Source organism: Solanum verrucosum, unplaced genomic scaffold, assembly GCF_900185275.1.
Source record: "Solanum verrucosum unplaced genomic scaffold, falcon-dt-bn FXZP01000100.1, whole genome shotgun sequence".
In the NCBI taxonomy this organism is placed as follows: Eukaryota; Viridiplantae; Streptophyta; class Magnoliopsida; order Solanales; family Solanaceae; genus Solanum; species Solanum verrucosum.
In genome coordinates, this window is record NW_026020254.1 from 1128072 (window position 1) to 1147548 (window position 19477).

At 29.4% G+C, this 19477-nt stretch overlaps 2 protein-coding genes across 2 annotated transcripts in view; one reads left to right on the forward strand and one right to left on the reverse strand.

The window, feature by feature from the left end:
* Positions 1-19477, forward strand: part of LOC125833217 (glutaminyl-peptide cyclotransferase-like) — a 247381-nt gene that overhangs the window by 62959 nt on the left and 164945 nt on the right. The gene's annotated exons all lie outside the window — the stretch shown is intronic.
* LOC125833159 (probable WRKY transcription factor 27) lies at positions 16624-18210 on the reverse strand. Its single transcript, XM_049512299.1, has 3 exons — positions 17390-18210; positions 17201-17314; positions 16624-17056 (listed from the first exon to the last, which is right to left on the reverse strand). Exons 1-3 carry the CDS (start codon positions 18208-18210, stop codon positions 16624-16626), a joined length of 1368 nt encoding a protein of 455 aa, XP_049368256.1.

A 19477-nucleotide genomic window follows, 5' to 3' on the forward strand; every position in this document is an offset into this window, starting at 1 on the left:
GCTTGTGGCCTAGTGATTTACTACCGTGTGAATCATTTTGTCCCAGGTTAAAATTTTAGTAGACAAAAATATTAAGTGATTTTTTCCCATCTATCTAAGTTTAGATGGACAAAATTACCTGATAAGATTGAATCAAAGAGCAAGGGATCATGAAATTACTTGATTTTTCTAACTATTTAGTGTTTGAGAATAGTAAAAAGAATGGAGTAAATGTTGCTAGCAGTGCTCTTGTGGAAGTTCCCAGCTGCACCCAAGAAGTTGTGGTTGTACCACTATAACTTGCACTACCGATACGTCCTAGGCCCGATGTGTGAAAGTGCTGTCACATAATCTTAAGACACAAAAATGTCTGATTAAGAATCTCTAAGTACTTTTAATTGAAATAGGTACTCTACGATTTTGCAGTGTATGAATTTGAGAAGTCCTACATATTTTGATATATATAATAAGTAAGATTTTGAGGCCAAATACGTTTGAGTCACATGAGATTGGCCCAAAAGTTGCAAAATTATTGAAGAAGTATATTTCGCTCTTATATTTCTTTCATGGCACGAATTGGAGTAGTTAGTCATATCCTACATGTTCTGTGTTGAATTTTGCCTCATGAATAAACAATCGACTTCCCCATGTCTATGGTAAATACATTTTGATTATAATATATTTACAATTACATATGAAAGAAGCCGGAAGCGAAATAAGGAATCGAAACAAAGGGCCCATATAAGAGAAATCACCATTAGTGGTTTGGCTAAACAAAAAGCCTTAAGAATAGGTAGATTCATCAAATGAACTTTACATAAGCCTCCTATAGGTAATTGATACTTAGAAGGTTGAACTGTGAGTATCTTTACGAGAAAACTAGATATGAGAATTAAAAAATTACCATTTCATCTACTTTCTCAAACACTTGTAAGGTTTCCATAAGTACAAAACATGTTTGACGAAGAACATTTACATTAAAATGTTATAAAAGCCTTACAAATGTGCTCTACATTTGACCTCTACTGAATAAGCATAGTCTCTTCCTCTTTCTACTAAATTATTGTTGTAGACTTCAAGTTCCAAGTGAAGTTCATGTTTATTACACACTTTAATGTTCTCTGAGTTCTTTTATTTCAAAATTAAGTAATATGTCAGTTAACTACTTTCCAGATTGTGTGTGGATAAAACTGCTATTGTAAAGTGAGGGACAACACAAAAGAAAAAGTGGGATAAGAGGTACAATTGAAACGGAAGGGGAAGCGACATAAAGGAGCACATGAAACGGTAAGAAAAAAAAGGTCCTTCTCTATTTTTTTTTTGTCAATTAAAACTTACGGATACGTTATTTAATCTATATATCAATTTAGTCCTAAAAAAATTATTTTATTTAGAATTAACATATACCCAATATAATGGCCACATAATTGACATGACCATTGTAAGTTCAATTTGCAGGGAAAGAACAATCTGGGACTCTCCTTTCTTACAGACATACAATTTAGTGAGAAAAATATAGAAGAATTAGTTGAACCCTAACTTGTTGCAGTGCAAAGCTAAGCACTGAAACCTCTCGACTGCAAAAAAATTTGATAAGTGAAGTTTAATATTTTGAATAATTAATAGAGAGATTAATACATCAAGATTATATAATAATAATTTAGTTAAGTAACTTTTTAATTAATTTGTTTAAGAGGTGAAAAATAAATATGACAAGTAAAATGAACTACAATAGTACAATGTTCAATATTGAAATAATGTATTACTTCATTAATTATGTAAAACTTTTATATTAATAATTAATATTTGTAACAGTTTATATGTAGAGATTGCATTTAATGCTATTTCTAGCAACAATAAAGATCACAAGGATTTCGTAAATCCCTATACTTATTATAATTACATATTTGACACATGTTTCTTGCTCAAAGATAATATGACTATAAAAGTGTCCTTTAGCAAAAGAAAAAGAACTAGAAATAAGAAAATCAACATGATTGTTGAGATATTTATAAACCATTCATGATATAGAGAAGAAATTTATACCATCAAAAAATAATTTAACAGAGTACTAAAACAAATTACTTATTCTATCTTTTAAATTAATAGTAATCCACAAGAACATACAATTGATTTTTTAGTGTGAAAATTCCTTCGAAATGGAAAAAAGAATTCCAATCTGAAAGGGAATATTAATCCCAATAAAGTGGCAGGAGATGTCCCACTAGCACCTAGTGCCCAAAACATCTCAAAGGGAAGCACGGATATGTCTATTCCTACATCGAAAGATGAAGGAAAAAGCCGAGCAACAATTGAAGCTTCTACTTCGAAAGAAGGAACAAGCTCATCCTCAGCAAAAGCTGAAAAAATTATATCTGGGAAACCAAAAAACAGAACTAACCCACTAACCCAGTTCCATCAGGAACAAAAGTGTTTTCTTCTTTTCAGGTTGGCAAACAGCATCCTAAGGAAGAAGAGTATCTTACATTCACAAGATACATTTACAATCTCCCAGAAGAAAGTAGAGAAACATTCGGTGTTTTAGGAACAACAAGTTTGTTGAAATTGAATTGTGATATTCTAATACTTCGTATAATTTAATGTATAAACTAAGATTCTGGGACCGGTGACTTTTCATAAAGAAAGAACTATTTGAGAAAATAAAACAACAACTTCCAAGAGGAGTCAAATTTTCATATTAAAAAACAACAAAAATGAAGAAGCTGGAAATAATTCATATCTAGTTATCTAGAGATGCACCATTTTTTATGACATGGTTAAACAAAACAAACAATAAATCTAAAATTTTGGCCCCACTTATAACTTAAAAAAACATGACTTGAAGACAAAAGGTGCACATAATAGAGTTGGTGGAGAGGGAAAAAAAAGATCAATTACTCTTGTTCATTTCATTCCCATAAGATGGAAGTAGTAACTTCTTGAAATTCTTCAAACCCCATGAAAAAATTGTCATACGCGTTCTCCTCCTCTTTACCATCGTCTTTGTTCTCCGTGACAACATCAACCGTTTTATTATTTCTCTCAATTTCAAGTGTAGTTGCAGTTTGATTAATTGAAGAGGCATCAACTTTTAAACGCTTAGCATGCTTGGACGAGGACGATAATGCATTCAAGTTTAATGCTTTGGGCACAATATTTATGCTTTTTGGAACTATTGTTATATAAAGAGGATTATGGTTGTGTTCACCAGAATAAGACACCAATAAATAGTTCTCATTCTTTGGGTTTTTCTCAATTATTTTCTTTGCTTTGCACAATCTTGATGTACTACACTTAAAGTAATTCCTAATATATCATATACACAAAAAATAATTAGTACTGATCAAATATTACACTTGTTTATATTTAGCACTAATATTTTTTACTACTTTTTATCATGAAAATTGAGTACTAAACAACATTTTCTACGATATGAAAAAATGACGAAGAGAGCAAACCTCGGAAATGGAGAACCTTTGATTGACTTCTGACCACACTTACGCCATGTCCATTTATCATTTGTGAATTCCTCTTGCAACACTTCATAGATAACTCTTGTTGACTGATTTTTTCTGATTTCAAATTAAAAGTATTAAAATAAAAACTCTAAACACGCACACTTAAAATTTAACAGAGGAAGTAGTTACCTTTTACAAGTTTTGATCAGAGGAGTCTTGATGGGCATAGTGAAATTAGGATAAACTTGATTCTGCATCACAAATTGCTTTTTTAGATCAATCGATTTTTGTGATGTTGTAGTTGTTGTTGCCACACACGTTGTCGTTAATTATTGGCGATGGAGGAAGAAAAAATTGTTGGTTGAATGGGATGTAAGTACATCTCCTGGTTATTATTTTGGTCCATGATTATGACCTGATCATCTAATTTTTCAGGTTGTTGTTGTATATCGATCAATTCTTGCGGTGTTGCAGTTATTGTTGACATACATGTTATCGTTGTTGGTAACGAAGGGAGAAAGATTTGTTGGTTAAATTGATTTTGTTGAAGGGATGTAAGTACATTTCTTGATAATTATTTTGGTCCATAATTATGACTTGGTCATCAAAATTTTCGAGTTGTTGTTTTCAATCAATCAATTCCTGTGGTGTCGTAGTTGTTGTTGGCACACATGTTATTGTTGTTGGTAGTGGAGGAAGAATGATTTGTTGATTAATTTGAGTTGGTTGAATGGGATGTGAGTATGTCTCTTGATTATTATTTTGGTCCATGATTATGACTTGGTCATCTATTTTTTCTTGGTGAGCAATTGAAAAATCTATAGAGAAAATCTCAGAAAAGTCATTAAAATTAGGCATGTCAGTAGAAAATAATTCGTCAAAAGTATTCCAATCATCATTTTCAAAAGACACCAAGCCTAAGTTAGGAGCTGACATTGTTAGGTCCATTACTATTACTACTTCTTACCACAACGCTTAAATCCCAATTATTTTCCTCCATCTTAGATCTAGTTAGCTGCAGAAAAAATGAGATAAGGGCAAGAAAATCTTTAAGAATTTATTAATGCGTTTATTTGAAAAAAAAATCTGTGAGAGAAGAGTGAGGAAAAAGTTAATAAAGGAGACTGATTTATGAAGGAAATAACTGATTTTTTTTTTTAGTGGGTAGAAAATTGAAAATTAAAGACTGAGAAGAAGAAAAACGACACAGATTGGCTTATTATATAGGGAACTCAGAGAGGTATCCACCTACTCCGGCACATCCATATTTAATTAGCATTTAATGAACATTTAATGTTCTTTTCCATTTCATGGTGAAGATAATTAACATATAATAAAAGATAATCTCTTGTACCTTTTTGTCAAATAGTATAAAAGTTTAATCCTTTCAATTAAAAAAATCTTTAATAGTAAAAAAAAAGGTCCTTAAGAAAAGAAAATTTACAATAATTTTATTAGAGCCGTCAAAATGGGCTTAGCACATGGGGTTGGCCCAACCCAACTCGTTATTGTGTAGGGTTGAAATAGGATTTTTCAAATCCATTTAAAATTATGGCTTGGCCCTCGAGGCTTGATTCGGGCCGGGTCGGGGTCACCCCATGGGCCAACACTATTTATTTAGGAAAAATTACTTAACTACACACCATTTATTATCATATTTTCTTATTTTCCCTAACATTTCAAAAAATATCAAAAATCCCTTATTTTTCTCCCATCATCCCCTTTTCCGGATACATTAATTTGAAATCTCATACCCATATTTTTCTTCCTTTTTTCACGCCACAAATCTCTCCATCATTTATTTATTTAATCTATTTTTGAATTTCAAATCTTTTCTATTTCTAATTAATGATTTCAAATTATTCAAGAGGTAGATTTCTTTCCATCACATCACTTTTTGATTTTTTTTTCATTTTTTCATCTTAAAAAATAAATATAAAATTACCTCCACCCCCTGCCCCCATTGAAATCTTATTGAACTTTTGCAATTTTAGTAAATCATATCGTCGTTGAAAATTTTTCTTAAAAAATATTTATTTTCTTTTAATGTATCTACTGTTGAAAAACGTCCAAAAAAAAGAAGAAAAAAGTTGGATCTGCCATTGCATGGCCATCACTATTAAAGATACATATTTTTAATGTATCTCGTTTATTTTGAGTCTTAAATTAGTCTTTGTTAGTGTTATCATTGATCTGATACATTACTGCTACAATAACTTTTGTTTTATGCAATGTATCATGTTCATATTTAAGGTATTGATACATAACTCTAATTTTGTTGAATCTTCGATTAGTGTTTATCATGTTCAATATAATTGTACTTGATACATAAACTTTGTGTTATGTATCACACACACAAAAAAAAAAAGCTAATTTGGAACAATTACATGCATAATGTATTTTTTAAAAATTTAAATTATAGTATTCTCAAACAAAATAAGATACATAAATAATAATGTATCATGTACTAATTTTTTAAGTTATGATACGTAAATTTGAATTTATATTAAATGTATCTGATACATAACAATTATCAAAAAATAATGTATTGATCTTAAGCCTAAAATTTTATGGGCAACACTTTCTTATTTAATGTATCTAGTAGAAATACAACACTTATTAATTTAAATTGAAAGGATCATCATGATGTATCTTCTCAAAATTTTCGATAATTTTAAATCAAAATTGAAAAGATCTTCAATGAACTAGGAGAATAATTTTGAGACTCAAAATTTTCAACAATTTTGAATCAAAATTGAAAAGTTAATGAACTAAGAGAAGAATTTCGAATCTCAAAATTTTCAACAATCTTGAATCAAAGTCGAAAGGATATTCGATGAACTTGAAGATTCACAAAAGAAATAGTTTGTCCAACAACAATTCCATCACTTTTGTATCCTTCATAACTCACCTCGCTTATCCAAAAGTTTTCATGAAACAGAGAGAACGATGAACAAGAAGAAGAAATTTAATTTTTGAATTTTTCGGTTAGTTACACTATATGATTGAATTTTTGACAATAATTTGGAATGGAATAGCACAATTTATGGGATCTTAATTTGATTTTCAGTTCTTTTTTCCCCCCTTAATTAGTGCAACAGATGGATACTATAAGATCTTAATTTGATTTTTCAGCTTTTGTTTCCTTAATAAGTGCAACAGATTGATACATAATGTATCAACAATAATGTATACGGATCCTTAATTATGTATCCGAAATACCTAAAAAAAATGGGATTTGTGTAATTAAATTAATAATCGGGATAGAAGGTAATTTAGATTTTACACTATGGGATTTATGTAAGTTATACATTTATTTAAGGGTAATTTACAACAATCTCACTAGTATATGAGCTAATTACTTAAATACATGTTATGTTGTCATATTAAGAATCTTATTAGATTTTGGTACATCCAGATACATGTATCTCAGGATCATGAACTCAAAATTAGTTTAATTTGTTCTAGATACACTCTATTCAAGTGGATTCACATGTATCTAGGATACATAAACAAATCCAGCGCCCTCGCCTTCACCTCATTTCACTCGTCACTCTCTTATCTCACTCGCCTATCTGGAATGCATCACACCAGATACATGTATCTCGTGCATCTAGTATCGTAGATGCATGCTAATAACACTAGAGTTTTTGCTAGTTTTATTGAAACAACACCATTGTTTGCCATATTCGATTTGAAAATCTTCTCATTTTCTTGATATTATAGAATTTTAAGTTTGAAAAGAAAAAAAGGGTTAGCCCGCCCCATCCCTTGGCCCTTCTAGGGTTAGGTTGGGTTGTGCATTTTTAGGCTCTTCCAAATGAAGGGCCGGTTCGCGAGGCTTGGGCTGGGGGTGGGGGGGGGGGGGGATTGGACCGGCCTTTTTTGACAACTCTAAATTTTATCCTTAACTTTACAAGAATGTCAAAGTGGGCCAATAATTATAGTCAATATTTTTTCTAAGAAAGATATTTGGTGAAACATGACCACATCACATAAGAAGATGTTAATAACTTTGATGAAGCAACAATATATGTTATAGACTGGGGCAGAGCTACTCTAGGGCAAGAGATGTCAAACGATACCCCTTCGTTGGAAAATTACATTGTATATATACGTCAAAATTTGATTTAATAAATATATATATACAAATCTTAACACCTCGTAATACAAGTTGAAGGTTTAGTGTAATGATTAAGGGGTTACAAAAATTGTTTGAAGTTGTGTGTTCTATCTTTATATTTTGGAAGCCCTTAATACAAATCATAGCTCTGCCATGTTGTAACTCGTAATGTATTTAAAAGGGAAACTAAAAGCATGCACTTCCCAACTTCGATGCAACACTCGAAATATTGTTAAATACAAAAGCCTACACAGATTAGAACTGAGATCACTACGTAAGAAAGCGTTCTTGACATCTAGCTGGTTAATCTCCCAATGTAAGGTGGTTGCGATCGACAACAAAATGTTAATGGTTATAGTATGACAACGGGACTAAAAGTGTCATCAAAGTCGATACCGGCAAGTTGATTATAACCTTTGGCAACGAGACGAACCTTGAGACGAACCTTAAAGGGTTCCACTGACCCATCCGACTTTAGTTTTGTTTTGAACACCCATCTAGACCCAACAATGATCATATGAGGTTGTCGAACATCCATATGTCACTAGATTTCAGGGTTGCTAGCTCTTCATTCATAGCAGTCAACCAATGTGGTTTAGAAAGAGCTGAGTTAATTATTTTCGGTTCAGAGATATCAGGTTGTAAGAAAGTTGTGAAACTAAGGGATTGAAAGGTAGGATTAGGCAAAGTTTGTGTTTTACCCCGGGTGAGCATTGAGTGAGTATTTTCTATTTGCATATCTGGTGAAGGTGCAACACAAGGTAAAGAGGGAAGTTCCACAAAGAGGTCAATACCTGGGACTTTGGATGAGTGAAGATTTGATGAGTTGCTATTGCCAACTTGCGTTGATGAATTGTTGTTGCTAGCTTGCATTATGGAAGAGCTGCAATATTTTGTGAGTTCACAGAACCATTTAATTTAGCAAGTTGGTCACATTGAGATAAAGATGCAGGTTGTTCCATCGATGGCATGCATACATGAGGTGTTGTTAGAGCTGGTGTAAGGCACCTTCTGCGTAGTCAATGGAAGGAGATGTATATTCACATTGAAGATTGTTTGTATCCAAAACTTCTTGAAAGGTTGTAAAGTATGAAGCATAAGATTCGGCAGAGAGATCAACACTAGTAGACACATAAGGTAAATACAATTCATCAAAAATAACATGTCTCGAAATAAAAACCGTTCTTATATGAGGATGATAACATTTGTATCCCTTGTGAATTAGACTGTAGCCTAGCTATGAACACACAAGGGAACGTTTTTGGTTGGAATTTATTTTTATTTTGTCCCTTAAGATATGAAAAGCATCGACACCCAAAAACTTTCAGAGAGTTATAATTAGGTGAGTGTCCATGTAGCTTTGAGAACGGAGATTTCATATTCAATGTACTTGTAGGCATTCTATTAATTAGGAAGACAACGGTCATAAAGGCTTCAACCCATAAGAACAACGGTACTTTTGCATTAAAAAGCAAAGTCATGACGGTTTCAACAATATGTCTATGTTTTCTTTCGGCGACTCCATTATGTTCAGGTGTATGTGGACAAGAAGAAACTTGTTGTTTGCCATTTTGAGCTAAGTGGTTCACAAAACCCAAACTATTAAATTCATTGTCACCATCACTTTGAAACACTTTGATATTCGTAGACGACTGATTTTCTACTAGTTTTGAAAGTTCAAAAAGATAGAAAAAAGTGAGATTTCTTCTTTGAAGGGTAGATTCAAGTATATCTAGCGCAATCGTAACATGTATTTTATTTCTTGAGGTGATGCCACAGGGGCTGGTCCCCACAAATCACTATATGTTCTTTGAGGTAAATAAGACTATATGTTCTGTAGTATTTCATAATAAAGTATGAAATTATAATTATATTTTCATGCTTGTAAAACAGAAACAATGTAGGAGTTATATTTTGTTTTATTATTAATATATACTATTAAAAACATTTAGAGGACTGGGTTGTGGGCTTGTGGCCTAGTGATTTAATACAGTGGAAATCATTTAGTTCCGGGCTTAAATTTTAGTGGACAAAGATACTAGGTAACCTTTTTGAGAAAATTAGTTATCTAGTCATAATACCTAACATATTTAGTCAATACAACAATACTTTAAAATATTTATTTAAAATGACAGAATATCAATATTTTCAAAAATAATTTGTATTCACATTTTATTATTTATATTTCCTTTTATTAATCAAAAGAGTCCATCATTGGACCAAATTCTAACCAATAACAGATTAAAAATAAAAAACAAATACAAAATTATCCATCAATATTCTTCTCACATCTTACACGTTTCCCACCCTTCACTTTTCTAACTTAAAGTGTTTATTTTTCCCCACCTTTCACGTTCCCAGATTTTCTTTTTCAAGTTTTTTGCTAACCTTGAAACACAAATTATTCAAAGTTCGATTCTTCAACAAAATTTCCGTATTAATTCAAGAAATTTCTCGGTTGGTAAACAAAATCTATATTAATTCAAGAAATTTTGAATTTGGTAAAGGTAATTTCGATTAGTTATTTAGAATTCTTTTGATTTGTTTTCAATATCACCATTTATGGTTTATATTTCGCATTGTACATATTACGAATTTTCCGTCAATTTTTTCGATTTTTATGCAAGTTTGTTTACATATTCATCTAATATTTATGTATTTCAATTAGCTATTCAGATTTCTTTTGATTTGTTTTCAATATCACCGTTTATGATTTATATTTCGCATTGTACATATTACGGATTTTCCATTAATTTTTTCAATTTTATGCAAGTTTGTTTACATATTCATGTAAAATTTATGTATTTTAGATTTTTAGTCGATTAAACAATTTTTTTCTAATTTCGTTTTAATATTTCAGATTTATTAGAATCTACAAATTCATTTATATGTTTATTTTGTTTGATTTTTAATACATTTATATTTGCTTTTAGGGTTTTAGATTTGGGGAAAACATATGTATGTCTACAATGGCTGAATCAGCAGTTTATTTGTGTATTCATTCTATCTATATATCAACAAGTTTTACATTGTTTATTTTTACATTGTATTTCAATCTCAATTAGTATACCAACACGTTTGTATTTCCTTCTTAATTTGTATTCATCCTAACTGTATGCTAACAATTTTGTATTTATTGGGTATTCATTCTGCATTTCAATCTCAATTTATATGTGAACAAGTTTGTATTTTTGTTTTGTTTTGTATTGAACCTAATTGTATATCAACAAGTTTTGTATTTTATGTGTCTACTTTACCTTTCAAAGTCACTTTGTATTTCAAATGAAGAGAGTATTTAATTTCTTTTGTATTCACAACTTTATATTCAATCTCAGTTTGTATTTATAACTTTGTATTTTCATCTCACTTTTGTATTCATATATTGTTGTATTCAACATATAGTTCATGATCCATTAGTTTGTATTTTACCTTTCAAAGTCACTTTGTATTTCAAATGAAGAGAGTATTTCTTTTGTATTCACAACTTTATATTCAATCTCACTTTGTATTTATAACTTTGTATTTTCATCTCACTTTTGTATTCATATATTGTTGTATTCAGCATATAGTTCATGATTGATTAATTACATTAACTTAATGGGATTCAAATTATTGTATGCATTCAAACAGAAAAAATAGCTACTAAACTAAACAAAAAATAAAATTATTCGTTATACATCATAATTTGGATACAAAACATCCGAAAAAAGCTATAAATCCCAATGCATACAAAGATTTCACTGATTCAATCAGGAAAAAAAAACAACACTCTTGTACTCGACATATACGAATATCTCATCCAAACAAGTAAAAAATCGAAAAAAATACATGATTGTTTTTCGATTGTTCACTGGATGCGACAAATTTATAGTTTGTCAATTTTGAAAAAAATTGTTTCAAAAATATGTCGTATTCAACTTGAAGAAGCTTTGAAAGTTATCAGATGAATGATTCGGATGACAAACTAAATTATTTTAATTTTTTTTTTATGTTCTTAAGAAGAAAGAAAAAAAACGCTCGATGGAAAGATGGCTATTTATGCTCTTTTCAAAACGTAACTGATTTGTATTTAAAATCTTTTTACCTTTTTTGAATTTTTTTGTTCCATTATTTTCTCTGTTATGTTATTAATTATTTATATTCTTTCAAATTAATCAAAATAAAATAAATACATAACTAATTCCTTAACAAACTAAAATAATGACATTTTTAATAAATAATGAAATTGTTGCTAAGGAGTCCCACTAAAAGCTAAAATATTGTTGTTTTGAAAATTTTCCCAATTTTTTTTTCATCTGTCTAAATTTAGATGAATAGAATTAACTGATATATGTTGGTGATGAAAAATAACACATATCTAGTGAAATTATTCGAGGTGCATGAAATTGATCTCTCACTTTTTTATACTAGAATTGAATTACATTTTTTCACTTGCAGTAAATCAAAATGAAATAAAACATCTACTTAATTATTAAACATTAAACAAAAATATATTAAGCAGCATTCAAATAACATATGGTTAAACTTCCAAAAATGTAACAAAAACTTTCTATATACCACCGTAAATATTACAATAATAATCATGAATATCATTTCTGAGTAATAATTTCCTCATTTTCAATGATCTAGATTCTAATGCTTTTTTCTTAATTAAAAAATTAAGAACTCTTGCAAATTGCAATAGCTACCTCTTCAAATGCAAAGAACGTTAGAGCATATGAAGAGATAGACATAATATCAATATTTAATTGGGGAGCATAATTAGAAGGTAGTGTACATATAAACACATTAATTGATACAATATTTCGTATTTACAAATAATATTTCAACATGAGATTAAACCTATAAAAAATTTATATAATAATCGAGGTCAAATATGCAACTGCAACACACGTTCTCAAAATTACTATTATTAAAATACTCAAATATCCTTTTATCACCATTTCATATTTTTACTAACTAGAGTACTGATACTTACAAGTTATATCTTCTTGATTCTGTGTTAGGAGAGTTTTGTATTTTGCAAAACAAAATTTTATCTTTTTCCAACTATAGATTGAAGCCCTATGTATACTAATGGCAGAGACGAAGGAACCAAGATGATTAGTCTTGAAAATTAAGTAACAATATAAGATCTCTACCAGATTGAAAAGTATTGTTCTTGAATTGTTTTTTTAATTTTTCAGTCGCTACATTTAGAACTATAATGAAATTCTTTTTACTTTGTTAAAATCTTAGGATACTCTTTTTTTTGCTTTTCGTTTCTCCTAGAATCTTCTCATAAAAAATAGTTAATAATATTTGCAGTTTAAAAAAATTAGGTAATTAAAGAATAAAATCTAAGAACCAAACACAAATTATGCCAGAATTTGTTAGTGGAAATTTCATAAATAGTTAAGACTAGAAAAATAATCAGACTCCTTAGTTAATGTTTCTCTAATTACAAACTGTAGCTATAGTTTCATTAGCATCGAGATTATATTTCGTGTTTTTTGTAGTTTATATGAATATACCTTATAATTAATTCCTTGACTGACATGATAAAATCAATTTTAAAATGAAAAGTATCCCACAAATTATGCTTAGTGTATTTCCTTAGAATTTCTTATCCAAATAGACTCTTCCTTGAGAGTTTTTTTTTTTTTTGACATGAAATTTAACTCCCTAAAAAAATATGACAATTAATTTCTTGATTGGTGCAATAAAATCAATTTTGAAACAAAAAATATTCCATAAATCACGCTTAGTATATTTTCTGAAATATCTTACCGAAATGGACTCTTTCTTGTGAGTTTCTTTGACATGAAATTTAACTCCCAAAAAATATGTCAAAAAAGGTTATTATAAATATAAAATATACAAATATATATGGGTTAAAAAAAATACAAATATACAAATTAAAATGTATACGATTATCATTAACAGATAGAATCGTATAAGATATAAAAAAAAAAAAATGCTAGACAACTATTATATATATACAATAGCTGCATATATACAAACAAGTTATTGTAAATGGTTGATGAAAATATATATTAAATACAACTCAAGGGATTATATAAATACCTCCATTTTCTTCAACATCATTTTGATCCTTGTTCCTTGTATATTTCTATTGATGTAACTGAAAAACTAAAAATTGAATGAAAGCAGATGAAAATTGTTTGAATGAAAGTAAAATGATACAAAGTACACAAACAAAAATCTAAAGAAATCAATTGAAAACTGACAAGGTAGGTTACCTGAAATTGGGAAAATACGATTTGGAGGAAGAAACGAAATCTTTGAAACTTCAAAAATGAATATGGTTAAGTGAAATTAGAAGAAAAATCAAAGAGTGGGAGATGAAAGATAGTTGATTAGATGTATAAAAGAAAAGAAATAAATTATGAAAGAAGAGAGAGAGTTTTGGTTTGATACAAATAGAGTGTGGGAGGCTAGCTTAAAAATAGAAATCCTAATGACAAACATTTATTGTATATTATGCTCCATGCTTACACTTTCAGATATTTTTATTAGCAGTTACTGTTTCTTAAATTTTGCTATTCGATTTCTAATAGTATAAATTTAGAATTTGTATAATTCAATTTCTGATTGTATAAATCCAAATTTTGTATATGTTTACCCAGTTATTTGTATACGATTTGTTGATACATTTGATTTGTATAGGTTATGAAAAATTCATAATAAACTACCATGTTTGCATATTTGCAAGCGGAATATATAAATGAAGTTTTAAAAAATTCTTAAATGTATAATTACAGAATTTGTATATACTTACCTTGTTTGTATATTGAAAGCTAAATATACAAACAAATATATCCATAGCAAACAAAACTATAGTTATGCAGCATAATTAAGCAAATTGTAACTATGAAGAGTTATTTATTTCACCTACTTGCTAAAATAGATGGTAAAAATAGTAATAATAAAGTAAAAAAAAAAAAGTGGCTAGAACAATTCGTAGTTGAAAATACACAAGGTATATAAAATATGTGTGACATACCTAAAATATATCAAGTGATATACTTTCATATTTGAGTAATATAATGTAGGAAAATTATGTATGTAATAGGAGTATTATCGTATTGACTTCTGGAAAAGTTATATCTATGTGAGATTAATATTTAAGGTTGGAGAGTGTGCTAAGAGATCGATAATGAAAATCATGATTAAGGTTAGAAAAGATATGGAGCGATATTGCTTGTGTTATAATATATGTTGGCATAATGTACTGTTGTTTCTATTGATTTTGTGATGTTTTACGTGAAATTAATTCACGTCGGTCTATGATGCCAACTCAGCGTGTATGATGTACTGATACTATTCTTGTTACACCTTATGTTGATATAAGTTTGTTTTAGGTTGCTTGAAGCGTGGAATTACAATTACTTATCATCAACTACCATCTACTATGTTCTCAAGTGAAAGTTATGTGATTATTTTTCGTTATTTATTATATTTTCTATTCGTACTTTATTAGCAACTCTTGTATCTATCTAGACTAGGTCCTTGAAATGATAGTTGCAAACTGAAAAACATTAGAGGTGTAGAATCCGAGCAAGTAGTACCATTATAATGGTCATGACCTATTGTTTGCATTTTCCACAATTTTCAAAACAAAAAATAATTGTCCTTTTTAAATGTTCATATTTTGGATGACTTGGTTACCCTTTGAATACTTTATGAGGTATCTCTCACGATATCATCAATATAGATATCAAGTAACTCAATCCGTCTAAATTTATACAAATAAACAGAATTACCTAATATTTTTGTCTTCATTAAAATTTGAATCTAATTCAAATCTCGTGGTTCTTTATGACTTTTTCATTTTTTCATTCTTCCATTTTGATTTTTGGTTTGATTTCTATTTTTTCCATATTACGACATACGACAACAAATGAATTATCAAATCGAGAACATAGAGAAAGAGAAATGTTAAATAAATTGGTTAAAGTGGGGAACATCTAAGTATTTTATCCACACATCAATAATATCATTTACAATATATTAAAAAAATTGAAAATTGAACCCTAGTACCATGATAGGACACAAGTCCTCCTCAATAGGAAATCTCTCGACTGCAATTTTTTTTATATATATATTGAATAATTAATAGAGAGATTAATACATCAAGATTATACAATAATAATTTAGTTAAGTAACCTTTCAATTAATCTTTTTCAATAGGTAAAAAATAAATATAACATGAAAAATGAACTAGAGTAGTACAATGTTCAATATTGAAATAATGTATTACTTCATTAATTATGCAAAACTTTTACATTAATAATTAATATTTGTAACACTTTATATGTAGAGATTGCATTCAATGCTACTCCTAGCAACATTAAGGACCACAAGGAATTCGTAAATTCCTATACTTTTCTAATTATACATTTGACACATGTTTCTTGTTCAAAGATAATATGACTATAACAGTGTCCTTTAGCAAAAGAAAAAGAACCTGAAATAAGAAAATCAAAATAGTTGTTGAGATATTTATAAACTATTGATGGTATTGAGAAAAAATGTATACCATCAAAAAATAATTTAAGAGAGTACTAAAACAAATTATTTATTCTATCTTTTAAATTAATAGTAATCCACAAGAACATACAACTGACTTTTTAGTGTGAAAACTCCTTCGAAATGGTTAATGCATGCATCAATAACACTCTTTATTTATATATATATATATATACTTAAATTGAATTGTGATATTCTAATACTTCGTACAATTTAATGTATAAATTGAGAGTTTGAGACCAGTGACTTTTCTTAAAGAAAGAACTATTTGAGAAAATAAAACAACTTCCAAGATGGGTCAAATTTTTATATTAAAAAACAACAAAAATGACGAAACTGAAAATGATTCATATCTAGCTAACTAGAGAAGCACCATTTTCTATGACATGGTTAAACATAACAAACTATAAATCTAATTTTTTTTTGTCTTACCCCATTTATAACTAAAAAAGAAACATGACTAGAAGACAAAAGGTGCTCATAATAGAGTTGGTGGAGAGGGAGAAAACAGATCAATTCCTCTTGTCCATTTCATCCCCATAAGATGGAAGTAGTAACTTGTTGGAGTTCTTCAAAATCCATGAAAATATTGTCATACGTGTTCTCCTCCTCTTCAATATCGTCTTTGTTCTCCACGACAACATCAGTCATTTCATTATTTCTTTCAATTTCAAGTGTAGCTGCTGTTTGAATAATTGAAGGAGCGTCAACTTTAAAACGCTTAGCATGCTTGGACGAGGACGATGATGCATTCAAGTTTAACGCTTTGGGCACAATATTTATACTTTTTGGAAGTTTGCGTTTGGAACTACTGTTGTATAAAGCAAGAGATCTACGATATGTAGGAGGATCATGGTTGTGTTCATCAGAATAGGACACCAAAAAATAGTTCTCATTCTTTGGACTTTTCTCAATTATTTTCGTTGCTTTGCAGGATCCTGATGTACTACATTTGAAGTAGTTTCTGATATATCATATACACAAAATATAATTAGTACTGATACATTTATCTGCATTTACCATTAATAGTTTTTACTACTTTTTATCACAAAAATTGAGAACTAAACAACATTTTCTACGATATGAAAAAATGATAAAGAGAGCAAACCTCGGGAATGGAGAACCTTTGATTGACTTCTGACCATACTTACGCCATGCCCATTTATCATCTGTGAGTTCCTCTTGCAACACTTCATAGACAACTCTTGTTGACTGGTTTTGTCTGATTTCAAATCAAAAGTATTAAAATTAAATCTCTAAACACGCACACTTAAAATTTAACAGAGGAAATAGTTACCTTTTAAAAGTTTTGATCAGAGGAGTCGGCATGGGCATAGTGAAATTAGGATAAATTTGATCCTGTATCACAAGTTGTAGATCTATCGATTCTTTTGGTGTTGTAGTAGTTGTTGGCGCACACATTATCATTGTTGGCAATGGAGGAAGAAAAGTTTGTTGGTAAAATTGAGTAGGTTGAATGGGATTGTAGTACATTTCTTGGTTTTTGTTTTGGTCCATGATTATGACCTGATCATCTAATTTTTCAAATTGTTGTTGTAGATCGATTAGTTCTTGTGGTGGTGTAGTTGTTTTTGGCAAACACGTTATCGTTGTTGGTAACGGAGGAAGAAAGATTTGTTGACTAAATTGTGTTGGTTGAATGGGATCTAAGTACATCTCTGGATTACCATTTTGATTCATAATTATAATTTGATCATCTGATTTTTCAAGTTGTTGTTTTAGATAAATTGACTCTTGTGGTGTTGTAGTCGTTGTTGGCACACACGTTATTGTTGTTGGTAATGGAGGAACTATGATTTGTTGACTAGATTGATTTGGTTGAATGGGAAGTAAGTACATCTCTTGGTTATTATTTTGGTCCGTGATTATGACATGGTCATTTGATTTTTTCTGGTGAGCAACTGAAAAATCTATAGAGAAAATTTCAGATAAATCATTAAAATTAGGTATGTCAGCAGCAACATTTTTGTCAAAAAAAGTATTCCAATCATCATTTTCAGAAGTCACCAAGCTTGAGTTAGGAACTGTAACATCGTTAGGCTTATTAATGTTACAACTTCTTACTACAGCGCTTAAATCCCAATCATTATCCTCCATTTTAAATCTATACATATAATTATATCTAGTTAACTGCAGAAAAATGGAATAGGGGCAAGAAAATCCTTAAGAACTTTAAAAATGTGTTTATTAAAAAACTAAGGATATATTCTGTAAGAGAGGAGTGAGGAAAAAGATCAAAAAGGGGGCTGATTTATGAAGGAAATAACTAAAAAAAATTTAGTGGATAGAAAGTTAAAATTCAAAGACTGGGATGAAGAAAAGTGAATCAAATTGGCTTATTATATAGAGAACTCAGAGAGGTACTTACATGCTTCGTGCACATCCATATTCAATTAACATTTAATGTTCTTTTCCATTTTATGGTGAGGATAATTAGAATATAATGAAAGAGAAGACAAAAATTAATCTCTTGTACCCAATTGTTAAAGAGTCAAAAAGTTTGATTTTTTAAATTAAAAAACTCTTAAATAGTGAAACGGAAGTCCCTCAAGAAAAGAAAATTTGCAATTTCAATAATTTTATGGCCCCTGACTTTACAATAATCTCAAAGTGGGGCCAATAATTATAGTCAATATTTTCTCTAAGAAATATATTTAGTGCAACATGACCACATCACATAAGAAAATGTTAATAACTTTGATAAAGCAGCAATATATGTTATAGATGCTTCAGATTTTTAGATGTTATAGTGTATTGAAAATGGAAACTACACGCATGCACTTCCTAACTTTGTTGCAACACTCAAACTATTGTTAACTACAAAAGTCTACATAGATTAAATTAAAAAAATAGTCCAGTACATAAAATATTTTGTGTGTACGAAAGTCTACATAGACTAGATCTAAAGACAACTCAATACATTAAACATTGTGTTCACAAATAATTTTAAAAAAGGTGTAGCCTAAGAGGTCGTGTGATGTAGAAAGTCTATTCTAATACAAGCATTAGTGGTTGCTTGCATCTTAGATAGACTAGATTCTCATAATTAAAAAAAAAAACAAAATTGCTGACATTGTATGAGGTGATATTCGAATTTGACACAAGGACTAGTTGAAATTTGACACATAATAGCATCTTAATGTAAACCCTTGCAGGAGAGAAATATGATCTCGTCTACTTGTAAGAAAAACATCATTGAAAAGCTCTAATAATACACAAGATTCATCTTCTAATTATTTCTTGCTCTTATTTTTACTTGTCATTATATTTACACTTATTCTTATCCTTGTTCTTCATACAATTTACAATAACAGCAATAAGAATAACATACTTAGTGTAATCGCACAAGTGAATTGAAAAGAAT